Source organism: Schistocerca gregaria, chromosome 3 (genome assembly GCF_023897955.1).
Source record: "Schistocerca gregaria isolate iqSchGreg1 chromosome 3, iqSchGreg1.2, whole genome shotgun sequence".
Taxonomy (NCBI): Eukaryota; Metazoa; Arthropoda; class Insecta; order Orthoptera; family Acrididae; genus Schistocerca; species Schistocerca gregaria.
The window spans coordinates 918,833,231-918,858,038 of record NC_064922.1 but is presented as its reverse complement, the minus strand read 5'-3'; the positions used below and the strand labels follow the sequence as shown (position 1 = coordinate 918,858,038).

Below are 24,808 nucleotides of genomic sequence, written 5' to 3'. Positions count from 1 at the left end.
GGATATCATGTCCTCACCCTCAGTTCGTTGATGAGATCTTTGCGATCTGGATTGATGGTGAGCACACCCTATCCACGTTCATCCAAAACCTTAACAACTTCTCCCCCATTTGCTTCAGCTGGTCCTACTCAGCCCAAGGAACCACTTTCTTGGATGTTTACCTCCACCTCATAGGCAGCTAAAGCAGTACCCCTCCGTCCATATCAAACCTACTACTCGTAACTACCAGCAATACCTCCACTTCAACAGCTACCACCCTTTCCATACTAAGAAGTCCCTTCCGTACAGCCTATCCACCTGTGGTCATCGCATTTGCAGTGACAAATAGGCCCTCTCGAAATAGAACGAGGGTCTCACTGAAGCCTTCACAGACTGTAATTATCTTCCCACACCACCTCCTAAAGCCCCACCATCCAGTCACAGAGGAGCCTTCCCCTCATAGCTCAGTACCACTCAGGACTGGGGCAACTGCATGACATTCTCCACCAGTGTTTCGACTACCTCTTGCCGTGCCATAAATTGAAAAATGTCCTGCCCACTATACTTTCCACCCCTCCCACAGTGGTATTCTGCCGTCCACTGAACCTACACAATAAACTTGAAATTCTTACACAATCCCTGCTCCCAACCCTTTACCTCATGGCTCATACCCCTGTACTAGAAGATGCGAGACCTGTCCCATACATCCTCCCCCACAACCTACTTCATTCCAGTCACTAATTTCACCTACCCTATCAAAGGCAGTGCTACCTGTGAAACTAGTAGTGTGATCTGCAAGCTAAGCTGAAACCACTGTGCTGCATTCTATGTGGGCATGACAACCAATAAGCTGTGTGCTGCATGAATGGCCACCGACAAACTGTGGACACGAAACAAGTGGACCACCCTGTTGCTGAACACGCTGCCACCATGACATCCTTCATTTCAATGGCTGCTTCACAGCCTGTGTCATATGGATCCTTCCCACCAACACCAGCTGCTCTGAGTTGCGCAGGTTTCCCTCCAGTACATCCTACGTTCCCGTAACCCTCCAGGCCTCAACCTTCGTTACTCACTGTCCTCACCCATCCAGCCCCTTCCCTGTCCCCATTCCAAGACTACACAGCTGTCATTCCACCGTCACACCCAGTCTTCTTTCTTCTTACTTCTCTCCTTTTCCCCTGCTTCCCCACCCCCTCCCCACCTTTCCCCTGCCCTCTGTTTAACCTGCAGCAACTCACTGTCAGCCACCTCCATCATACTATCCCTCGCCTCGCCTCCCCTCCCCTCCCCTCCCCTCCCCACCCCACCCCAGCCTCCTCCTTACCCCCACCCAGTTGCCACTTCCATCTTGCACTGGTGCTGCTGTTTGCAGTGGGGTTTCTGTTGCCTGAGACTGCAGTCGTGTGCGCGAGTTGCATTTGAGTGAGAGACTTCTCATTAATAGTGCATAGGCTCACTGACTACCTGGGTATTGTCACATACCTACGAAGAAAATTACTTAGAAATGGAAAATGGATGTAAAAAACAGAAATTTTACATAAACATATCTGGACTGTCTTTAATCATTACTTCGATGATTCTCAGTTGTCATCACTCAATTCCTGTGTGTGTGTGTGTGTGTGTGTGTGTGTGTGTGTGTGTGTGTGTGTGTGTGTGTGTGTGTGTGTCAGTCAGTCATCTGTTGTTGACAAAGGCCTTAATGGTCAAAAGCTTTTTTTGTGACAGTCTTTTTGTTGTGCATATCTGTGACTCAGTATCTCTATGTGCTGAGTAGCAACGTTACTTTTCATAATGGGATTGAAAGATAAGTATACAGTATCTGGCAGTTATCGGATAGAATGAAGTTACATTATTGAGAGAGTTAAGTGTTCAGCTTGAAGTGCTCAGTAGTCAATATGGTCCCATAAGAATTTACACTTTTGCTGTTCTCTTCAGTGATAGAAGGAAATAAAAGAGAAAAAGAAAAATTCTGTCTGGAGGGGGGAGATGCACTGTAAGCAGTCACAATGGGCTTTATAAACTGTAATGGTTACTACAGTGCTATGTGGCCTTGGTCAAAAGTACCTGGATTTCCTTTCAAAACAGCAAAGTCTTTAATTATTATGTTTTCAGATGAGCACTGATTAATGTGGCTGTCAAATTTCTTTCCTTTCGTAGTGTCAACTAAGTAAAATTTTTGGCTTATTTTCACATAAGTTACTTTTTCACTGTATGGGGCATTGACATTTCTACACGATTTATTGCAGTAATCAAGTATGACGTATCCAACAAGAATTACAGAAAACTGCCAGTATGTTAATAATTAATTCAGCTACAGTTTATATTTTTATTTGAGTTATTGTAGAAAATGAATAGCTCATCATGTTACTCATGATGGACTCCCCCACTGCACATCTAAGATTATTTTTGTCCTCTTAAAACCAATAAAGGCTTTAAAGTGATAACTTCATATGTATGATTTTTTCATAGGGAAAAATCTGTTGAGTGTGAGAAGCAAAGTGATATGGTTGGTGCTCACAGTTATGACCTGCTGCAATCACAGATTTGGGCACTTTTACCTGGCTTCTGTAACAGACCATCTGACATAAAAGAGAATTTCAAGGTTAGTCTTTTCCGTAATACAGCAATTTCCTTTCTAGCATGATTATACTACCTGTTGAGATAATTAGTATAACTTTAATGTCCAAATATAATACTCTGCATTATGTTCAGTGTCTGAGTGGGTAAGTGTCAAACAACAAATCCAAAGGTGCAGGTTCACACTCTGTTTCTCAGATTTTTTCCCTGCACCATGTGCTGCAGTAACATCATTGTATATTAGTATATAATCAAGTGCCATCCTTTAATTAATTATGTAGTTTGCTTTAAGCACACCTGATCACTGTTCCTAGATATGCTTCTTTTGCAAAATTAGCAACTCCAATGCACCTTCTTTTAGAATGTGCTAGCTTTCAGTCATATCGTAGTGTTACATTATAATTTTACTTCATAAAACAATCAGTTATTCTTAAACTATATTTCTTGTTATTACTTGTTGACCACATATAGTGACAAATCAGTTTATGTGATGATATTGAGTGCTGATCATTGCCAACAATATTTATTTGACAGAGCATTGCAAGAATCCTGGGTACGGCAATTAATGAACGCAAGGACCTACGTCTTTCTGTCATGGCATCATTGAGGAAATTAATTTCTGGGAGTAAAGAAATGAATAATGAGGAAGATCTGGCAGAATTGTCCAGATTTGCAAAAAATTTCCTTCCAATTCTCTTCAATCTGTATACTATTAAAGCTAAAGGATCTGATGAAGAAGGCCACAGACTATCTGCATATGAAACCATCAAGGTAGGTGTTAGTATTCTGCACACATTAAATTTTAATTTGAAACATATAAATTGCTGCTTCTTGTTCGTAGTGGATTGCATGCTTACTGCAAAGTGATAGTGGAGTTGAATTTCAGTATTTTATAAAATATATCCCAGGATTGATGTAGATAATTTATTTTTCAAATTATACTAAAAGATATAGTGTTCTTGAAGAAACAACGAATTAAATACTACAAATATGACAGAGAAATGTCTTTTCATAGTTTCTATTGTGATCTTGGAGAGCTTGTGTAATAAAAAGATGACAACCACTGCCTGTATGCTGTCTGCTATTCACATTTCAATTGTAACATTTTATGAAAGCTACACTAATGAATTACATTAAGAAAATTTGAATATTTGTAGCTTAATTGTGCTACAGTATTAACCTGTGATGTATCTAAGTATTTTGCAACTGGACATGCACTTTTTTTTAAGGTTTTAGAATGGAAAGCTTGTTTATTTAAACATTTGTTTAATTCAGACGTATTCACAAAGATTCAGAAATAGTTTGATGAAGCTGTGAATAAATAGTGGCTGATATGCACTTGATGACATTTTTGATGCATAAGTGTAAATAAATAAAAAATTTAAGTAACTTGGAAGTAAAGATAACAACTCTTTGAATGGTAGAAGTGTAGCGTCATTGATGTGCACACAAAAAAAGAGTGAAAAAATTGGATAGCTTTTGGTTGGAGGTGGCCTTTGTGTGGATTACACACATAAGTGCATGCACACGCACACGCACACGCACACGCGCGCGCGCGCACACACACACACACACACACACACACACACACACACACACACACACACACAAAATTCCCTAGGGGTGTATGTGAGGAATGTGGGGCTATGAATGTGTGTGTGTGTGTGTGTGTGTGTGTGTGTGTGTGTGTGTGTGTGTGTGTTTAGCTCAGAAAAGGTTTTGTTTAAAAGCTAGCAAAGGTTCCATTCTTTTTTGTGTGCATGTCAGTGACTCAATGCTTGTTGACTTTACTCCTAAATTATGTACATTTTGCCAGAACTATCCATACCATATTTAAATCTAAAATTAGTCAGCTGACATGATTAACCTAATTTATTGCAGCTTTACAATCTTTTCCATGTACTTGATGCATCTCATACAAGTGATTGCTCAAAATTTGTGAAATATTGATTATTACTTGATAAATTTTATGTCAAGGAATAAAGGCGTCATCCGTTACTAATGTATATCTTCATAATTGTTTTGACAATGCAACAGAGAATGATAGCCAGTCGCATCACCTCCAAAATTGTCACTACTTTTAGTTGTGGATTTAAGATGATCTACAGATGGTTGGCATGAATTACATAAAGCCTTTTTATAAAAATTTGGTAGTGTTTGCTGTTGACTTGAGATGAGCCGAAATCAGGCACCAGTTACATTATACAGCTTTGCAGTATCTAAGGAAATGTAATTTTTAAACATTTTTGGAAGATGACAGCCATTAAGTAACGTATAAGATGCATGTTTGAACCATCAGCTGCTTTTATTTTTAACCCAAATATCAACCAGTTTCTTGGACCATCTTCACTGATAAGGGTTGTTGTTGTTGTCTTCAGTCCTGAGACTGGTTTGATGCAGCTCTCCATGCTACTCTATCCTGTGCAAGCTTCTTCATCTCTTAGTACCTACTGCAACCCACATCCTTCTGAATCTGCTTGGGGTATTCATCTCTTGGTCTCCCTCTACGATTTTTACCCTCCACGCTGCCCTCCAATACTAAATTGGTGATCCCTTGATGCCTCAGGTCATGTCCTACCAACCGATCCCTTCTTCTGGTCAAGTTTTGACACAAACTTCTCTTCTCCCCAATCCTATTCAATACTTCCTCATTAGTTATGTGATGTACCCTTCTAATGTTAAGCATTCTTCTGTAGCACCACATTTCGAAAGCTTCTATTCTCTTCTTGTCCAAACTATTTATCGTCCATGTTTCACTTCAATACATGGCTACACTCCATACAAATACTTTCAGAAATGACTCCCTGACACTTAAATCTATACTCGATGTTAACAAATTTTTCTTCTTCAGAAATGCTTTCCTTGCCATTGCCAGTCTACATTTTATATCCTCTCTACTTCGACCATCATCAGTTACTTTGCTCCCCAAATAGCAAAACTCCTTTACTACTTTAAGTGTATCATTCCCTATTCTAATTCCCTCAGCATTGCCCGACTTAATTCGACTACATTCCATTATCCTCGTTTTGCTTTTGTTGATGTTCATCTTATATACTCCTCTCAAGACACTTTCCATTCCATTCAACTGCTCTTCCAAGTCCTTTGCTGTCTCTGACAGAATTACAATGTCATCGGCGAACCTCAAAGTTTTTTTTTTTCTTCTCCATGGATTATAATACCTACTCCGAATTTTTCTTTTGTTTGCTTTACTGCTTGCTCAATATACAGATTGAATAACATCGGGGAGAGGCTACAACCCTGTCTCACTCCTTTCCCAACCACTGCTTCCCTTTCATGCCACTCGACTCTTATGACTGCCATATGGTTTCTGTACAAATTGTAAATAGCCTTTCGCTCCCTGTATTTTACCCCTGCCACCTTTAGAATTTGAAAGAGAGTATTCCAGTCAACATTGCCAAAAGCTTTCTCTAAGTCTACAAATGCTAGAAACGTAGGTTTGCCTTTCCTTTATCTTTCTTCTAAGATAAGTCGTAAGGTCAGTGTTGCCTCACGTGTTCCAGTATTTCTATGGAATCCAAAGTGATCTTCCCCGAGGTCGGCTTCTACTAGTTTTTCCATTCGTCTGTAAAGAATTCGAGTTAGTATTTTGCAGCTGTGGCTTATTAAACTGATTGTTCGGTAATTTTCACATCTGTCAACACCTGCTTTCTTTGGGGTTGGAATTATTATATTATTCTTGAAGTCTGAGGGTATTTTGCCTGTCTCATACATCTTGCTCACCAGATGGTAGAGTTTTGTCAGGACTGACTCTCCCAAGGCTGTAAGGAGTTCTAATGGAATGTTGTCCATTCTGGGGGCCTTGTTTGTGGTTTAAGTCACCATATTACATTAGCCATTACTTAAAATGTGTAGTGCATCCCATGAATGTCATTATATGACACAGGACGTTTAGAAGCAAACATATGAATGATAAAATGTATACAGAGCAGTACTAGAATGAAGATCCTGATCTTCTCTTCTGTACTCCTCTTACCCGTGAAGATGGTCCAAGGCTGAAACTGGTTGATATTTCGGTTTAAAGTAAAAGCAACTGACGGTTCAAATATGCATTTCATACAAATGTTTTTTTTTTTTCCACATAATCCTTAAAATTTTATGTGCAGCAACAAGTCAAGACTACTGTGTTTCTTCTGTTTAGGACTTTTTAAATTATTGCCAGGTGAAATATAATAGTATACAAATGGGAAGCAATTGAGAAAAAAATTAGTTTAGAATAACTGAAACTTTTTGTCAGACAAAACGCACAATGCTTTGCCATCAGTTTACATGTCTTCAGTCATTAATTCATTACTTTTTTCCTTCTGTATAATTGTTCTTTTAACACATTTCAATATTTACTAAGTCAATGTAATTTACTGTTAAGCAAAGTTAGCTGATGTCAGGAGGTACTTTCATATGTTAGTTCATATGAAACAGTGATGCAATTCAGAGGCATGTATAAGCAGAACGTGCATCTGAATTTTTTGGAATCTGAGGTTTCTTTTTGGAATGGCAAGACTAATCGAAATCATGGGTTTTGCATGACAAGAACAACATAAGATTGTAAAGGATGCAAAACTGTAATGACAGAAACTATCCAGGGAATGAAAATTTAAACTAGATCAAAGGTTAATGAATATTTGCAAGTATTGACAGATAACAAGGTGTTTACTAGTGTTTGGAAGCAGAAACCTTTATGATGGATGATTTATGTTTGTTGGATCTGGAATGGAGTTCTGAACTCTATATGCAGAGATAATTTGTACCCATTGTACAAATTGAGACATTCCTCACATAATCATTAGCTTGTAGTCACTTCATACAACTTCTGAGAGAGACTCAGACTGTCAGCAATAATGCCACCTCTCATGTTGAGAACAAAACTTGTGACCATAGATGGCTTTGTCTTCTTATTCTTGTGTAAATTCAGGTCCTAACTGCACTATTATTAATAAGTAGTGTAGAGACTATAGCTTATTTAATTTGGTTTTTAGATGCTAAGCTTTTTGTATGATTGCTTTAAAAAAATTCATTGTGGTATCCGAAACATAGTTCACTGATCAGTTTCTGCTGTTAATAGTATTAAGTGAGGTTGTGATCGATTTCTGATATTGATTATAGGTGTATTTAGAAATAACAGACTCTCCTCTTCGGAACGACTTGTTTGACCGGGCAGTCATTAAGCTGAATGCTGAAGATTCTGATGACTTTGTGAAAAAGAGCATTCTTGACCTCCTACGACTGTTGCTGCCATATCAGGATGTTAAGAGGCTTTCTAAACTGTATGAGCATTGTAAGCAATTAGTACCTCAAATCAAAGATCGCCAGCAGCAGAAGAAATCTTATAGGTGAGTACCTGCAGCCTGTACATTACTGCAATATACATTCAGTTTTTCAAAGAATTATTTTGGTTTCAGTATATGAAAAATTTAGATTTGTGTAATTTATCTAAACAAATATTACACTGAAGTAGCTGATCAACCTGTTACTTTCTACTCACTTACGTAATTTGTTGTATTTGCTTTAACAATTTTATGTTTTGAAAGCAATAACACAAAATTGTCTCCATCTTCAAAAAAGGGAATAAAAGACTTTGTAAAAACTACAGAGGAATACACTTATGAGTCATACAGCAAATATTTTTGAAAGAATTTTGCTAAATCGAATAAGTGAAAAGATGAAAAAGGAGCTGAGTGAAGAATAGCATGGGTTTAGGAAAGGAAGAAGCACGATCAACCTGATATTTTCTATCCATCAACTGATGGAAAAAAGTTGGGAGCATAACAAAAGGGGATAATGGTTTTTATAGACACAGAAGAGGCATATGACTCAGTTAACAGGGAAAGTCTCTGGGAAGAAATGGAGAAGATATGTATAGAATGTGGACACATTAATGTAATAAAGACAGCATACAGAGGGGACAATTGTAGAGTTAGAACACCATTGGGGAATTGTGAATACTTCGAAATAAGACAAGGACTTAAACAAGGAAGTATTCTATCACCTGCACTTTTTAATGCTGTGATGGAGGGAATGAATAGGGCAGTTAAAGATATAGTAAAAGGAAAAGACAAAAAGATGATTTTTGCAGATAATAGGGTAATATGGGACAATAAAGAGGTAAATGTACAGTTACAAGTTGATGCGTGGAAGGAAATAATGAAAAGGTATGGATTAAAAATAAATAAAGATAAGAGTGATGTAATCGTATTTGGAAGAGACAAAGGGATCAACGGGAATATTACTTTGAAAGGAGAACCTCTCGCAGTGGTAGACAGTTTCACTTAATTAGGGAATGAAATATCTAGTGATGGAAAAATAACTAACGAAATTAATAGGAGGTTATGGAAGAGAGGCAATTTCTACCAAACAATAGAACACCTGATTTGGAATAAAGAAATTTCAGGAAAAGAAAAACTCCTTATGTATAGGAGTTATTACTCCCCTATTGTCACCCATGGATGAGACACATGGACAATGACAGAAAGGGACTGGAGCAGACTGCAAGCAGGGGAAATGAAATTTCTCGGAGCAGCTAAGGGAAAAACAAGAATGGACAGAGGAAGGAATGTTGATCAGCTAAGGGAAAAACAAGAATGGACAGAGGAAGGAATGTTGATCAGGTAAGGGAAAAACAAGAATGGACAGAGGAAGGAATCAAAAATAAGAGATTAAGACGGTGCGGGCATGTTAAGAGGTTGTGTGGGCAGAGACTTCCCAGAATTATGGAAGAACTAAAGATGAATGGAAAAAGGCCTAGAGGGTGCCCAAGAACACGGTGGAAAATGGGAGTGAGGATATCTGTGGAAAGGAGAGGTGTGACCTGGCCACAAGTGGAGGAAGAAAAGTGGTGGGGGGACTGAGCCAAATGGAGAGTATTAGTCAGCATCCAGACCCAGCAGTAGCTGGAGTGGGATCCGGGTACAAACAAACCTTTAACAATTCAATTTATAACACTGCTGTCTGCAGTGTGAGGCAAATAAAAGAGAAAATCAAATTTTCTTTTATAAATCCATATTCTTTAATAAAGTCTCCTTTTTATGTGCTAGACAGTTGAAATCTTCATTTTTATGTCACTATAAAACCTAAGTCTTAAGGAATTTGTCACTCCTCCTTTCATTTGAAACAAACTACTTGTTCCCACTATTGATGATTTCTGGGATTTGGATGATTTCTTCTTGAACTGCTGAATGTTTTCATCTGATGTTTATGCCTCATGATTGTGAGTACTGATCATTTTCATTTTTGACTCTCAAGGCAAATCAGGATCAACAAATACAATGATGATGGATTCAGGAGACAGATATCATAAATAATTTTTCAGTTTGTGTAAAGCCACACAAGACATCACAACTGTCAGCGTAATATGTACAAAGCTTCAAAACAATCTGGAATCAGTATTTGATGCTTTTTCTATGGAGCAATTTCCAGCATTGTCCCCAGAACTGATCGTAGCCCCTTGGTTCTGAGTCGAGAGTATGGACTGAACCAGAGATTTCAATAGTCAACGTAGGCTGCAGATGAGAAGGATGCTCCTAAATGGTTCACGTGTGCACTACACACCATAGGATGACACTCAGGTAGCTGACTCTTTGTGGGCTGCACACAAGGCTTTTTAGATTAGGTGACGCTCCATCCAACCCAGATAATGATAACTGTAGGATACAGAAGTATCGGTGTAAGAGTGAAAGAAATGCCTCCCACAGGTGGGAGTATTAAAATCCTAATAGTATACTGCCAAAGCATTTACAACAAAGTGCCAGAGTTTGAAGTGCTCATGGAAAAGCACTGAAGCCCACATAATGCTAGGTACAGAAAGCTAGTTGAAACCTGAAATTGATAGCAGTGAGATTTTTGGGGAAAATTTAAGTGTATATCGAAAGGGTAGGCAAAGGGAAATGGAGGTGATGTATTTGTCACAGTTGACAAGGAACTCAGATCCACCGAGATAGAAATTGAAGCTGTATGTGAGATTGTTTGGACAAGACTCAGTATCAGGGTGAACATAAAATAATTGGATCCTTGTATCACCCACCAGACCCGTCTCCTGGCGTAACTTAAAACTTTAGAGAAAACCTCATGTCATTATTATGTTAAGTTCCCAAATCATACTGTAATCATTGGTGGAGACTTCAATCATCCAACAATTAATTGGGAAAATTATAGTTTTTTTTTATGTACATGATAAGATATAATGTGAAACTTTACTAAATGTCTACTCTGAAAACTATATGGAACAGATAATTAGGAATGCCACTCGTGATTGAAATACATTGGATCTAATGGCAACCAATAGACCTGACCTCTTCGAGGATGCCCACTTTGAAAGTGTTATCAGTGACCATGATGCGGTTGTGGCAACAATGATTACCAAAGGACAAAGGACAACTAAAACAAGAGAAAGACATATATGTTCAGTAAACTAGACAAAAAGTAAGTAGTATCATATCTCAAAGAGAAACTTGAAACTTTCATCAAAAGGGAGGAGCATGTGGAAGAACTCTAGTTCAAGCTCAAAACAATAATTGACCAAGCACTGAATATACATGTACCCAGTGGAGCAGTCCATAATGGGAGAGAATCTCCATGGTATACAGTCACTGCAAAGAAACACATTATTGTATAATAGCTGTAAAACAAAAGCATAGGGTTATAGCTACAGAGATGCTGGATGAAATGAATTTGGCTGTCAATAGAGCTATGCGCAATGCCTTTAGTGACTACTGGAGCAGAATATTGTCAAGTGATCTTCCACAGAGCCAAAAGATATTCAAGCCAGCCACCATGCTTTTCGAAAACATTGATCACGTGAAACTCAAGTCGCACTTTTTCCACATGACATGATGAAAGCTTTGGATCAAGCCAGTCAGGTAGATGCAGTATTTATTGTTTTCTGAAAAGAATGTGAATCTGTATCACACATGTGCTTATTGTCAAAAGTATGATCATGTAGGGTATCAAGTTAAATTTGTGACTGGATTGAGGACTTTTTGGCAGGGGGGATGCAGCAGGTTATCTTGGATGGAGAGTCGTCGTCAGATGTAGAAGTAACTTCGGGTGTTGTCCAGGGAAGTGTGTTGGGACCCTTGCTGTTCATGTTGTATATTAATGATCTTGCAGACAATATTAATAGTAAAATCAGACTTTTTACAGAGGATGCAGTTATTTATAATGAAGTACTATCTGAACGAAGCTACATAAATATTCAGTCAGGTCTTTAAAAGATTTAAAATGCTACAGAGATTGGCAACTTGCTTTAAATGTTCAGAAATGTGAAAAATTGCACTCCACAAAATGGAAAAAAAGGAGTATCTTATGAGTAAATATCAATGAGACACTGCTGGAATCAGCCAACTCATACAAATACCTGGGTGTAACAATTTGTAAAGATATGAAATGGAATGATTACTTAGGTTCAGTCATGAGTAAAGCAGGTGGTAGACTTTGGATTTTTGGTAGAATACTGGGAAAGTGCAGTCAATCTACAAAAGAGATTGTTTACAAATCACTTGTGTGACCAGGTTTTGAATATTGCTCAAGTGTGTGGGACACATACCAGATAGGACTAATGGGGGATACTGAACTTGTACAGAGAATGGCAGCATGAATGGTCACAGGTTTGTTTAATTCATGAGAGTGTGTCGCAGAGATGACTGAAGGAACTGAACTGGAGGACTCTTGAAGATAGATGTAAACTATTCCAAGAAAGTCTATTAATTCTACAAATGTACTGACAAGAATAATAAAGATATCACAAATTACATTCCTTTCTTCGGGTGATAATTCAGATTCATTACGTAACACAAGCATTATCAAGCAATAAATGGCTTTCGCCATCTATCTTGCGTGATAGCCACTGAAACATGGAGGAATACTTGGGAGAAATCGTTGAATTTCGTATTTGCTTTGCCCTCAACTCGTTGTAGCTAGCTCTGCATACTCTCAGATACTCCTCTCTTATTCTCATGTAGGTGATAATTGGTTCTGTCAGGGTGTATACGACCTGGGACAACCGGGAAATAAGGGAAAAACCCGGGAATTTTTTCATCAGGGAAAAACCTGGGAATTTTTCGGAATTCCGGGAATTTTTCATTGTTTCAGCTTACAGTTAAATTTTCGTAATTTTGACTTCAGAATTGATTCTCTAGCATAAAACTTTAGTGCCAAAGGAAATGTGCAACTTACAACAACAAAAAACCATGCACGCACAAGCGTCTGCAAATAGCAAAAATAATATGTCAAAGGCTGTATGGCGAAGACTGTAATTCTTCGTAACAATAAACTGCTTGCTATGAGCATGACATCACAACTGTTCACATTAGGTTTGTTTGACCAATTGCCAGTGGTCTGTTGCGCATGCGCATTTGACTCGCCTATAAGCAGTATCTTCTCCCGCTACTTGAAGTTTGACTGTTAGCTCTATCGGTAGTAGCAGCAAACAGCCAGATACAAATGAGAAAAATTTTTCTCGCGCGCTTGCTGCCTGATTCGCACTTGCACAGAGTTGTCTGAGTTGTAGTGGGGAGGGTGTTAACCTTCACGTGACCCGTGTTAACGTTAAGTGATTTCGCTGCTTCTCTTCATGTACAGCTCCCACGTCAAATGAAAACAAAACTGATTTCTGTGGCCGGGAGCTATTAAGTGAATTAAAATACATTCACATAGTTACGGAGGGCAAAAATATATTATTAATTTCAGTTTTCTGATTTTATTTTATTTCCAAGTTCGTAGCAGTGAAGCATTAATCGCCTTGCAGAACTGTGAAGTTATTTTTGCAAGTTTGCTAATGAAATTTGGCTTTGTTAATCTTTCCACCGAGGCAATCACTTTATTCTATAGTATTGGCTATTTCCAACTGTTTGCTGAATTTCAAGTTCACGTTATCATCTTCTGCCATATATTGCATTATGCCATAATAAAGAATCAAAAATGAGATCGTAGAGTACTGGGGGGGTCTGACTTGTAAAAACTGATGCGCTAACAAAGAATGTTACTTTAGCCCACTACTGCTGAATAATACTGCAGCAGTGCAACATAAACCAGAGAGTAACACCAAAATAAAACTTGAGTTGCAAAGAAAATGGATCATTACAACAACAAAACACAGTGCAAACACAAGTCTTCCAACACTGAAATGTGTCAAAGACTTTAGGACAAACACTATACAGTACTTCGTAACAACAAACATACATTCGATGAGCATGAAAGCACAATTGTGTACATTTCTAACAGGTTGCAGGAAAATGTTACAAATGGTGGCCTGAGAAGCGTTACTTTCAAAATAAATTTCCATGCATGATGAATTGTGTTAATTTAAGAATTTAAGAATGTGCAATACATTTCTTAAATCATGGAGGGTTTAACTCTCATTCAAAACTTAACACTTTGAGGATCAGCCGTTTCAAAAATTGTGGGCCCAGAAGACAAGCCGTTTGTGCCATTATTTAAAATTTTACTGACACACTTGTGTTTGATATGTCTCAAAGGGTAACACACTCTAAAAAAAGACCAAGCTTCAAAATTAGTTTTCATATTTATTTTTGTTCTTTCATAAATTAAAAATTATGAAATGATGACAGCTAAAAGTAAAAAAAGAGTGCATAATGAGTTATTGAGCAATGTCACACATTATTGCCTTTTCTATGGAAAAGTCGAAGTGTTCGGGTGTGCAAAGAGATGTGTTGCAGTAAGAGCAATTGCTTCTTTACTACTTGCTTTGCCAGTGAATTGTATCTTATTCTCCAAACAGATCTAATGTTTGCTACTACTTCTTTCTAAGTAATGCTATAAATAAAATAGAAAGAAACTTCCACATGGGAAAAATATATTAAAAACAAAGATTCCAAGACTTACAAACTTAAAACACACAATCCTGTGTGTGTGTTTGTGTGTTTTATTCATTGTGCCTATCTACCGGCACTTTCCCGCTTGGTAAGTCTTGGAATCTTTGTTTTTAATATAAGTAATGGTATAAATAGACAACAGAATGCAACACCAGCCAAGTGACAGGTAGTGAGCTGTCCGTATCTCTCTCTCTCTCGAATGAAATTAGTCCAGTTTCAAAGCAAAAACCTGTAAGTGCAGCTCCTGTATTCACCGCTCTAAAATTTGCTTTCAACTGGGACAAGTATGTCTTTACCTCTTTCATTCCACAATTTTTCTGATTTTATTATTCTTATTTTTATTTAAATACAAAAACTTGCAGTTTAATCATTGTTAAAATACATTCAGTTACTTTCTTTCATTTTAGAATAATAAAGGAGATTTTTCCATAAAATATTTTGTCCGTTCTGAATTTTGGCTCTGGCATTGCTTTATTTTAATACTTAATTTCATAAATTTGGTTTATTATCCAATCATTTTTGAATCACGAAAGTTACTGTGTGAAATATTTATTTAAATATCTTTGGGAGTTAGCAAGTTAAAATAAATAACTCTTTCATATTCATTTGTTTTAAAAAAATTATTAAAGAAACATTTTAATTATTATTAGACAATACAACAAATAATTTAGGAGTACTGTAGTTTAACAACAGATACTGTAGTTCAGGAATTGACTTGGGAGACTAGCTCACTTGGAGCTTTTTCGAGAGCATTTATTCTTTCTGTAACAGATTCTTGCTCTATCTGAGTGTTTTGAATGCTCCCATCAAATTTTGCCTTCTGCTCTTTAAGCTCTCTGATTTCTGTGTCGGCAATCTTCCTTTTAGTCAGATCATCCTTTTGCCTGGACTCCTCATCATTTCGCTTCTTGAAGTCTTTAGCATATCAATCTCATGAGTTTCTTACATGGTGTATAAGGGACTTCATTATAGGCACTAATTGCACTCCACTGTTTGTGTCTTGACTGTGCTCACTACAGATTCTTCTCTCATATTCTCGAAGAGGCACTCTTCGTTCACAGAGTGTCCTTGCTTGACAACTGCTTTCCCTTGCAATTTTTTATTGTCTTCTGCAGCTCGTGGCATTCTGGTTCTTCAGACATTACATCCAGAACTCATTCAGCCATTCCTCCTTTTCATTGAATGTTTCGAATTTTGTCTTGCATTTCTTCTTTACAGCAGAAGCTTCTGCTTTATCAGCACATCCACCGTCCATCCAATTGCTATCCACCAAAATCTGTAGAAAGGAATGAAATTGTTTGGGGTTGGCCTCCCTCCATCCTATGGTGGGATCAAAGCAGCTAACAGCTTTTGTCAACCTAAAGTGCAGGGGAGATTTCTCCATCAATATGCATTCATTCCGGCACTTAGCAATTTCAGGGGCTGTGAGAGACTTGCACTTCCTAGGCTCATTTTTGATGGTGAATCCAATCTTAACATAGTTCACACCCAGAAGATTGGATTCTTTGTCCAAATTAATTGACGAATCATGTCATTGTTGTCTCTATTATCTCTGTCAAAGAAGAGTGGAGGAACAGTGCTAGTGGTCAATTGGATTGGAAATCCTTTAGGAAAGGTGTCAAGTCTCCAGCAAGAGTCTTGAAAAAGACAATTTTTGGACCGAGTAGCTTATCCTTGAGGTGATCTTCCACTACCTTGTAGCTAGCACTTTTTTTTTCCTTACAGCTTGGCAACAAGTATTCACAGAAACGGAAGCATTGCTAGAGCTTGCTCAGCAGCTTCCACATTCTACAACCATCCGATCACACAAAACCTTAAGGGAAACAGTTCTGATTTTGTTGTCAAAATATATGTAGCTCTTCTGGCAGGGACATCCTTTAAAAAATTCTAAAAGTCACATATAAACTGAATTAGCATCTATTGAGTTTCCTGCACTGGGGGCTTGAAGGTGCTGTGAACAACGTGAAGCCCATACATTCCACTAAAACTGTGTCTACCCCTTCAATTTCTTTCAAAAAAAATTAAGTTCCCTTAAGAAAGCAAGGTTGACGTTAGAGCCATCCATTGATACTTGTAAAAGTTTTTTCTTGAAGAAGTTGAGTAGATTAGCTGCCGTTGAACTGCAAAGAAAAGCCGATGTGTAGTAATGGGTGCACACTAGATGTTTTTTGGCCCAAAAATCCACTAAAATATTCATCTGTATTCTTTTGCACACTTTATTCAAGGATTTGTCAAAATAAACAACAATCCGTGATGTATTTGTGAGGTTAGCTTTAACTTCAGACTTAAAAAATGGAGCTAGTCTGTATTGCATGATATAACTGATTTTGTCTTTTTGTAAATGCATGCTCGTGGCCACTTCATTGTCAGGGGACATTGTGGGGATAAGTAACATGTCATTCACAAAACAACGCAGTGACTTGTGTGAAACGATGCACTCCAAACACCACAATATTTCCAGCTTAATTATTTCATCATTTATTGTCATCCAATCAAGTCCTCCCAGTTTATCCACGGGCTTTGAAGTTGCAGTGAGGTCCTTCTGTGGAGGCAAACAATTGAGGTGGCCAACTTCACTGTTGGTCTGGCTGAATCTGCAGATGTTGTAGTGGAAGTAGAATCTGCCTGCTAGGTTGAAGTTGTCACTGTTGGTCACGAGTAGACATACAAACTTTCTGTGCTTCTCATGGCAGCTGTTTTCGCTATGTGCTCCTTGGATTTTGTCATGTGACTTGTAAGAGCCAGTCTTCCCATAGAACGGATGTTAATGAGGGTCCCTAGACATAATCCACATTCAGCATTATAAAGGTCTGCAGGTACTTTCACCAACCAGTCCTTGAATGCTGGATCTGAAAGCAAGCTGTCTTGAAAACTAATCATTCCATTTCATCAGCATGCTGGTAGGAAAGATAGATTTAAGAAAGATTTCACTATGAATAATAAAATGTGACACAACTGAGCATTACCTACATTGTCAATTAATAGAACTTTGCTCCACATGTCAGCAGAACTGAATTCATCAGTTAAGCCGAGCACACTGACTGGCTACTGACAGAATGGGTGATTTGAAAAACAAGTGAGGCAGGTTTGATAACCCTGTCCCTCTCAAGCAACAGTCAGTATTAATTACGAAATTATTAGTAGTGCTGTGTTTGTTGACCCTTTAAGAAACTATCAGTTACAAGATTATCAATCAGTGTTACTCCAGTAATCGATTGTGTGTGTCTAGCTGATTTTACATGTACATTAGAGCACCTCAGTTATAAAAACATAAGATATGAAGGCCGTGACCCTCTCTGACCAAAGTTCTGAAGGCTGGGTGGTTATCCCTTTGCCACCTTTTCGTTCTGGCTCACTCCTCACCATAACTCCTCTTCTCCTCTGACACAAAATTCAAGCTTTCGCAACCAACAGAGGGAAAGAGAGGCAAAGACGAAATGATGTGGGTTTTAAGGGAGAGGGTAAGGAGTCATTCCAATCCCGGGAGCGGAAAGACTTACCTTAGGGGGAAAAAGGGTAGGTATATACTCGCGCACACACACATACACGCATATCCATCCGTACATACACAGACATAAGCGGACATATTTAAAGGCAAAGAGTATGGGCAGAGATGTAGGTCAAGGCGGAAGTGTGGAGGCAAAGATGACATTGAATGACAGGTGAGGTATGAGTGGCGGAAACTTGAAATTAGCGGAGATTGAGGCCTGGTGGATAACGAAAAGAGAGGATATATTGAAGGGCAAGTTCACATCTCCGAGTTCGGATAGGTTGGTGTTGGTGGGAAGTATCCAGATAACTCGGACGGTGTAACACTGTGCCAAGATGTGCTGGCCGTGCACCAAGGCATGTTTAGCCACAGGGTGATCCTCATTACCAACAAACACTGTCTGCCTGTGTCCATTCATGCGAATGGACAGTTTGTTGCTGGTCATTCCCACATAGAAAGCGTCACAGTGTAGGCAGGTCAGTTGGTAAATCACGTGGGTGCTTTCACAGGTGGCGCTGCCTTTGATCGTGTACACCTTCCGGGTTACAGGACTGGAGTAGGTGGTGGTGGGAGGGTGCATAGGACAGGTTTTACACCGGGGGCGGTTGCAAGGGTAGGAGCCTGAGGGTAGGGAAGGTGGTTTGGGGATTTCATAGGGATGAACCCAGAGGTTACGAATGTTAGGTGGACGGCGGAAAGACACTCTTGGTGGAGTGGGGAGGATTTCATGAAGGATTGATCTCATTTCGAGGCAGGATTTTAGGAAGTCGTATCCCTGCTGGAGAGCCACATTCAGAGTCTGATCCAGTCCCGGGAAGTATCCTGTCGAATGTTGCTGGTAATGAGGATCACCCTGTGGCTAAACATGCCTTGGTGCACGGCCAGCACATCTTGGCACAGTGTTACACCGTCCGAGTTATCTGGATACTTCCCACCAACACCAACCTGTCCGAACTCCGGAGATGTGAACTTGCCCTTCAATATATGCTCTCGTTCTTTAGTTTCTTTACACAAAACCATGGAAGAAACTATGAGGAAAATTCCTTCACATAGAGTCAAAATAATACTGGGACACTTCAATGCTAAACGCAGGGAAAAAAAGGAATACAGACATACCACAGGAAAACATACTCCACACACAAGGTCACAAACAAAAATGGAAAACATGTGATAGACTTTTGCAAAAGACACAGCCTCACTATTATGTCAACAAAATTCAAGAAACCAACATGGAAACTTACCTCACGGAAATTCCCCAGGGAAAAGCAAGAACTACAAATCGATCACGTAATAGTCCAGAAAGACTCACAAAAAGAAATTTTCAACATAGACACAAGTAAAGGCTACTCTGACTCAGACCACTACCTACTACAGATCAGGATTTGTCTTTTGATCAAGAAAGAGCTCCAGAAGAACAAAATTGTTAGACCAGATTCAGAATACCTTACTTTAAACCAGACACAAATATTGGAAAAAATTAAAATGGATAAAACAACAGGCTGGACACAACTTTCAGGAAGAATCCAAGAGGCCATGAAACTAGCACAAGCACCACGTGCAAGGAAACACCGTTGGTGGAACCACACACGTGACCAAGCTTTTGACCAACAAATCAGTGCATGGAAAAAATTTAGTAGCCATAAATCCCAAGAGAATTGAATGGACTTTCTGAAAACAGAAACAATCAGGCAAAATCTTTCACAGTGAAAAATGACAGTATAATAAACGGCAACTGATGGAGATTGAATCGGACTTCACAAAGAACAATACAATAAACTTCTACAGAATTGTCAGAGAAAATATGACTGGTTTTGCAACCCCCCCCCCTCCCCCCCCCCCAATTTGTGCTTCAGAAGATGGGATGGAACCCTAGAAACCAATACCAAAAACAATTGTGACATTCTGGCAAAGTACTTTGAAAGACTCCTCAACACGGACCCACCTATGGAAGAACTGATGACAGAAATGAGCACGTTCAATCCATATAGTGAACCTCCAACTATAGAAGAAGTTAAAGAAATAATCAAGTTACTCAAGAATCATAGAGAACCAGGAGAAGATGGCATAATCGCAGAAATGTGGAAGTTACAAGACCCAGAACTCACCAAAGCGATCCACAGGGTCTTGGAAGATACCTGGGAAACCATGAAAATTCCTGACAACTGGAAAACTACCCCGATACACCCACTACACAAAAAAGGTGCCAAGACTGACCAAAACAACTACAGAGGAATATCCCTACTACTGGTCACATAAAAGATCCTCTCTAAAGCTTTACTAAACAGACTAGAATGCCAAACCGACCACTTGATTGGGGAATACCAAGCAGGCTTCCGTAAAGGGCAGTCTTGTGCAGAACAAATTTGGAGCCTGAAAATGATTTTACAATACAAACAACAGAACCTGATCATTACCTTTGTTGACTTCAAAAAGGCGTACAACTCTATCGTCCGGAAAACTCTCTTCAAAATTCTAGCTGAATACAAAGTAGACAACAAAACATGGACTATCATAGAGCGAACCTTGACCAACACGAGTTCCAAAGTTAAGTTCTGTGGGGAACTATTAGCGCCCTTTGAAATTCGCACAGGTGTCCGACAATGCGATGGCCTCTCACCTTTACTTTTCAATCTAGTGTTAGTTAAGGTAATAAAAGAATGGGAAATATCACATCACCTTAAGAAACCTACAGATTAAATGCCTGGCTTTTGCAGACGATTTGGCGATTGTCAAGAAAGGTATAAAAGAAACAAAAGAAGCTATTGAAAAACTACACGAAATTTCTTCCAAAACTGGACTACAGATCTCTTATGAAAAGCACAGTTTATGAGCACAAAGAAACCTCTGAATACAAACTACAACATGATTTCCAAAATGGCAAACTTCAAATACCTTGGTAAAACACTATAAATAAGTGGACATAACAGAGACTCAAACAAAGAAATAAATACTAAACTGGACAAGGCGTACAAAGTAGTGTGGAATCATTACAAGAAGTAGTCTATCCCACAAAAAGCCAAATTACGCCACTACAACACGGTGGTGCTCACCGAAGCACTGTATGCAGCAGAGACCACACTAATCCTAGGGCATACATGTATCAGACAACTGGAAAAAGTAGATTGGAAAATACTTAGGAAAATATTTGGCACAACTAACAACAGTGCGATATGGATCAAGAAACCTACAGAGGAACTATACAAACCTACAGAGACAATCACAGAAAAGATTAGAAAACACAGACTACAATTCAATGAGCACCTATACAGAATGCCATCACACAGACTGACCAAGCAGATCTTTGACTGGTAACCACTAGAAACAACAAATGGGAGGCAGAGGTAAAAAATGACCTAAACAAACTCAACATCACACCAGACACAATAAACGACAGAATAAAATTCAGAAACATCACTAAGAAAAGTAAACTGCATGAGATACACTGTGACAAACGAACAGGCGTAAAATGGACCGAAGAACGCAAACGAGATCACAGACGGAAGACGAAGGAAATATGGGCAACTAAAAAGGAACCAAGATGAAGCCGAAGACACGAAGCCGACAAGAAGCCTGGACATAGGACCAGAAACAGAAACACAGTGAGCGAATGAGGGAAGTTTGGGCAGCAAGGAAGGCAGAAAAAGGAATTGGCTTTGTGGTGGTGGTGGTGGTGGTGGTGGTGGTGGTGGTCTTCAGTCCAGAAACTGGTTTGAGCCCTCCATGCTTCTCATACAGTAAAGCTGCATGCCCTTGGGAAAAATTACGAGTGTAGTTTCCCCTTGCTTTCATCCGTTTGCAGTACCAGCACAGCAATGCCGTTTTGGTTAATGTTAAAAGGCCAAATCAGTCAATAATCCAGACTGTTGACCCTGCAACTAATGAAAAGGGTGCTGCCCATCTTCAGGAACCACATGTTTGTCTGGCCTCTCAACAGATACCCCTCCATTGTGGTTGCAGCTATGGTACGGCTATCTATATCGCTGGGGCACGCAAGCCTCCCCACCCACCAACAGCAAGGGACATGGCTTATGGGGGGAAAGCTTTTTATATATCCATCCGTATCTAAAAACATAATAAATACTCCTCATGTGTTATTGTGGTCATGTTACTTTTGTTTGCGGTTGTTTGATATACTTGCAATCCCCATCTCCATATTTTTCTAGCTAATCAAGTCCAGAGTAAAGAAAACACTCAGGATGATAATTCAGTTTTTATGTGCCTTGTAAAACCTATTTAAGGATTTCTTTGCCAAAACAGTTCTGTGTTTTTTTAACACAAAATTGGAACTGTTGCCCTTGAAGTTGTTTGTTATCCGATGGTTGAAGAACGTAGATGTTGCAGACTTTACTGTAGTAATTGCTTCCATATCTGCAAATATTTGTTACAAAGGTAGAACACAGAAACATCCTGAAATGTGCTAGCTACACAATAGTTAAAGATCATCTCAAGAATAAGCTACTGGGTCCAAAAAAATTCGTTTTTAAAGACTCTTGCTCCAGACTTTTCTTCTTTAATTATTGACCAACTTACTTACGTTATTGTTTTGCACTTCCCCATGCCAGCTAGTATTTTCCTCTAAATACTGTCTTGGCATTTTTTTACACATACCAAATTACATTTTTTTGGCATTGGGTGTATAAACAGTAATTGTTTTATTTGTGATTAATTATGTTAACAGCAGCTGTATGATTATGGCATTTCATTGTATCGGAATTTTGAGCAGGGATGGTATAACGTTAGCTGCTGTAAGTGATGGCCCGTGTTGCATGTGTCAGATTGCTGACTCGCTCACCTCAGCTCACAGTGGTCTCTCTTCCCCCTTCATCCAGTTCCTAGATCACTGTGCATAGACCAGCTGCTGATGTGACTGCTCCTATTCTGTCCCATCCTTCGTTGCCACTCCAGTCCCAGTCAGGTAGAATGCAGAACGCTTGCAAAGATCCCTAGACCTTCCTGTGAGTGCTCGCAGCCTTATGTCAGTGGGCGTTTAAATATTGTACTGTATACTCAGAGTTTTGAATAAAAACAATGTAAAAGTTGTTGCATCCCTCTTCAAGAAAACATGAAACTAGCTACAGCTAAGTATAAACTTTACTTTGTAAAGGCTGTCCTAAATCACTGCATCCATGATCACAAAATAAAAATTAAATAAATTGTGTTATTGGAAAATGGCTTATGGAAAGGTTACAGTTTTTATACTTCTGAATACTTTAGGAAATGAAATCCAGAAAAACCAACACATTTTGGAGTTATCTTTGATTGGCATTGGCATTTGAACTGCACGTTTATGTAAGACGAAAATAGAAGTACGAATTACACCAAATACAGCAGTTTAGTTTTTGAAGCACTCTTAGGTTCCTGCCTAGCCACTCCCTTGGAGAAAAAACAGCAAAAAATTGTGGACGCCCAGTATTATATGTGAAAGTTTAACTTTTCTTGAAGCTGTACTGCACTTATGTTAATTTAAACCATAAATTTTTCCTCTGTGTGGTCACACTACTTAACTGTGTTGTTGCTGTTGGTTGATTATATAACATGTCAGATGCTCTGAATAAGTGCCATCATTGGCTGGCAAGATCACGTGACATGAGCTATGATTGGCTGACAAAAGCGCATCCTCAACGCAATCTCTATTTCAGAGCTGCGGAAGCTACTGTGCTGTAATTGGTGGAATTTATGTATATACTTTAGCAATATGAAAATAAGCAGTGTACATATTGTCGGAAGTCAAAGATCTTTCCAAAACACATTGTTTTGTGCTGGATTTTGTTTCCTAAAGTGCGGGGAGTCCTACGCCGGTATAAGACCTCTGCCATTCAAAGGACTGATAGGTTTTACAGCTCCGAGGAAAAGTATACTGTTGCTTAACATGTAAAAAATATGTTTTCATCTGGTTTATAAAGTATTTTCATCCTGGAAAAAGTGTGATTTTATTTTTTGTGTATACACCCTGAGATATGATTACCACCTAGCTGATCATCAGAATGAATAGCTACTTCTAAACAGTGGCCAATATGGCCAAAAACTGAGTTGATCTCCCAGTGGCACAATACACTGCTGAGCACAAAATACTTGATTCAGTGTCTGCTTTACAACCCATGCCACCTTGATGCTTCCCTACAGCACAAGCTTTTCTGAACTAAATAGATGAGTTATACTTGGAACACATCCTTTGCTGCAGTAATCCTTCTGGCTTCAATCAAATGAGCAGCCCATGTATCTGCCACCGTTTCCTCCTACATTCCTATCCTGCACACCTACTGCCTCCCTCCTAGCTGCCAGCTATCCATCTCCAATGCCTTCATCTACTTCCCGCTTTTTCACTTTCTACCCATCCCACCTGACGAAAACCTCCATCCCATTCACTTACCAAATTACAATCTCTGCTATGTATGCCCAGCTGGCAAAATATGGTTCATAGTGCAGATTTCTTTATGAACATGTACCAAGTAATACATAAACAATGTGAACAGATAACAGATCTAAAAGCTGCTTGTTAATAAAGTCTGTGCTATGTCAGATGTAGTGGCCTATACCAACACTTTATTTTACATGGTGGAATCATTGACATCAGTTGTATATCCAAACAGAAAGGTCGACTTGTACGATGTATAAGTTTTAGGTCGATGAAGACGTTGTACACTCTAAGGAGGTTCTAGTAAGGATTCTAAAGAGTGAGATATTTAAAATTGCAGCAATAATTGTTTCACAGATGAGTGTGAAACAATAAAGTTCATGCAGTAAGAGAATTCCACCTAAAATATTTGGACCTATGAAATGCATGTGATTTTTTTGTGGTATACCAGAATCTCATGGCACTGGCTAAACATTCATTTCTAGCTGAAGCTATACTGGTAATATGTGCTTGTTTTGCTAATGTTTATGAGAGAAACTTCGCTGCTGTCTTGCAAGTGAA

At 38.8% G+C, this 24,808-nt stretch overlaps 1 protein-coding gene across 1 annotated transcript in view; it reads left to right on the top strand.

Annotated features, from left to right (window-relative positions):
- The window catches only part of LOC126355732 (RRP12-like protein), a 157,211-nt gene that overhangs the window by 83,313 nt on the left and 49,090 nt on the right, over positions 1-24,808 (top strand). The window contains exons 11-13 of the mRNA XM_050006101.1: positions 2,452-2,584; positions 3,094-3,330; positions 7,681-7,907. Coding sequence (XP_049862058.1) covers positions 2,452-2,584; positions 3,094-3,330; positions 7,681-7,907 — 597 coding nt within the window. The remainder of the gene's footprint in view (positions 1-2,451; positions 2,585-3,093; positions 3,331-7,680; positions 7,908-24,808) is intronic.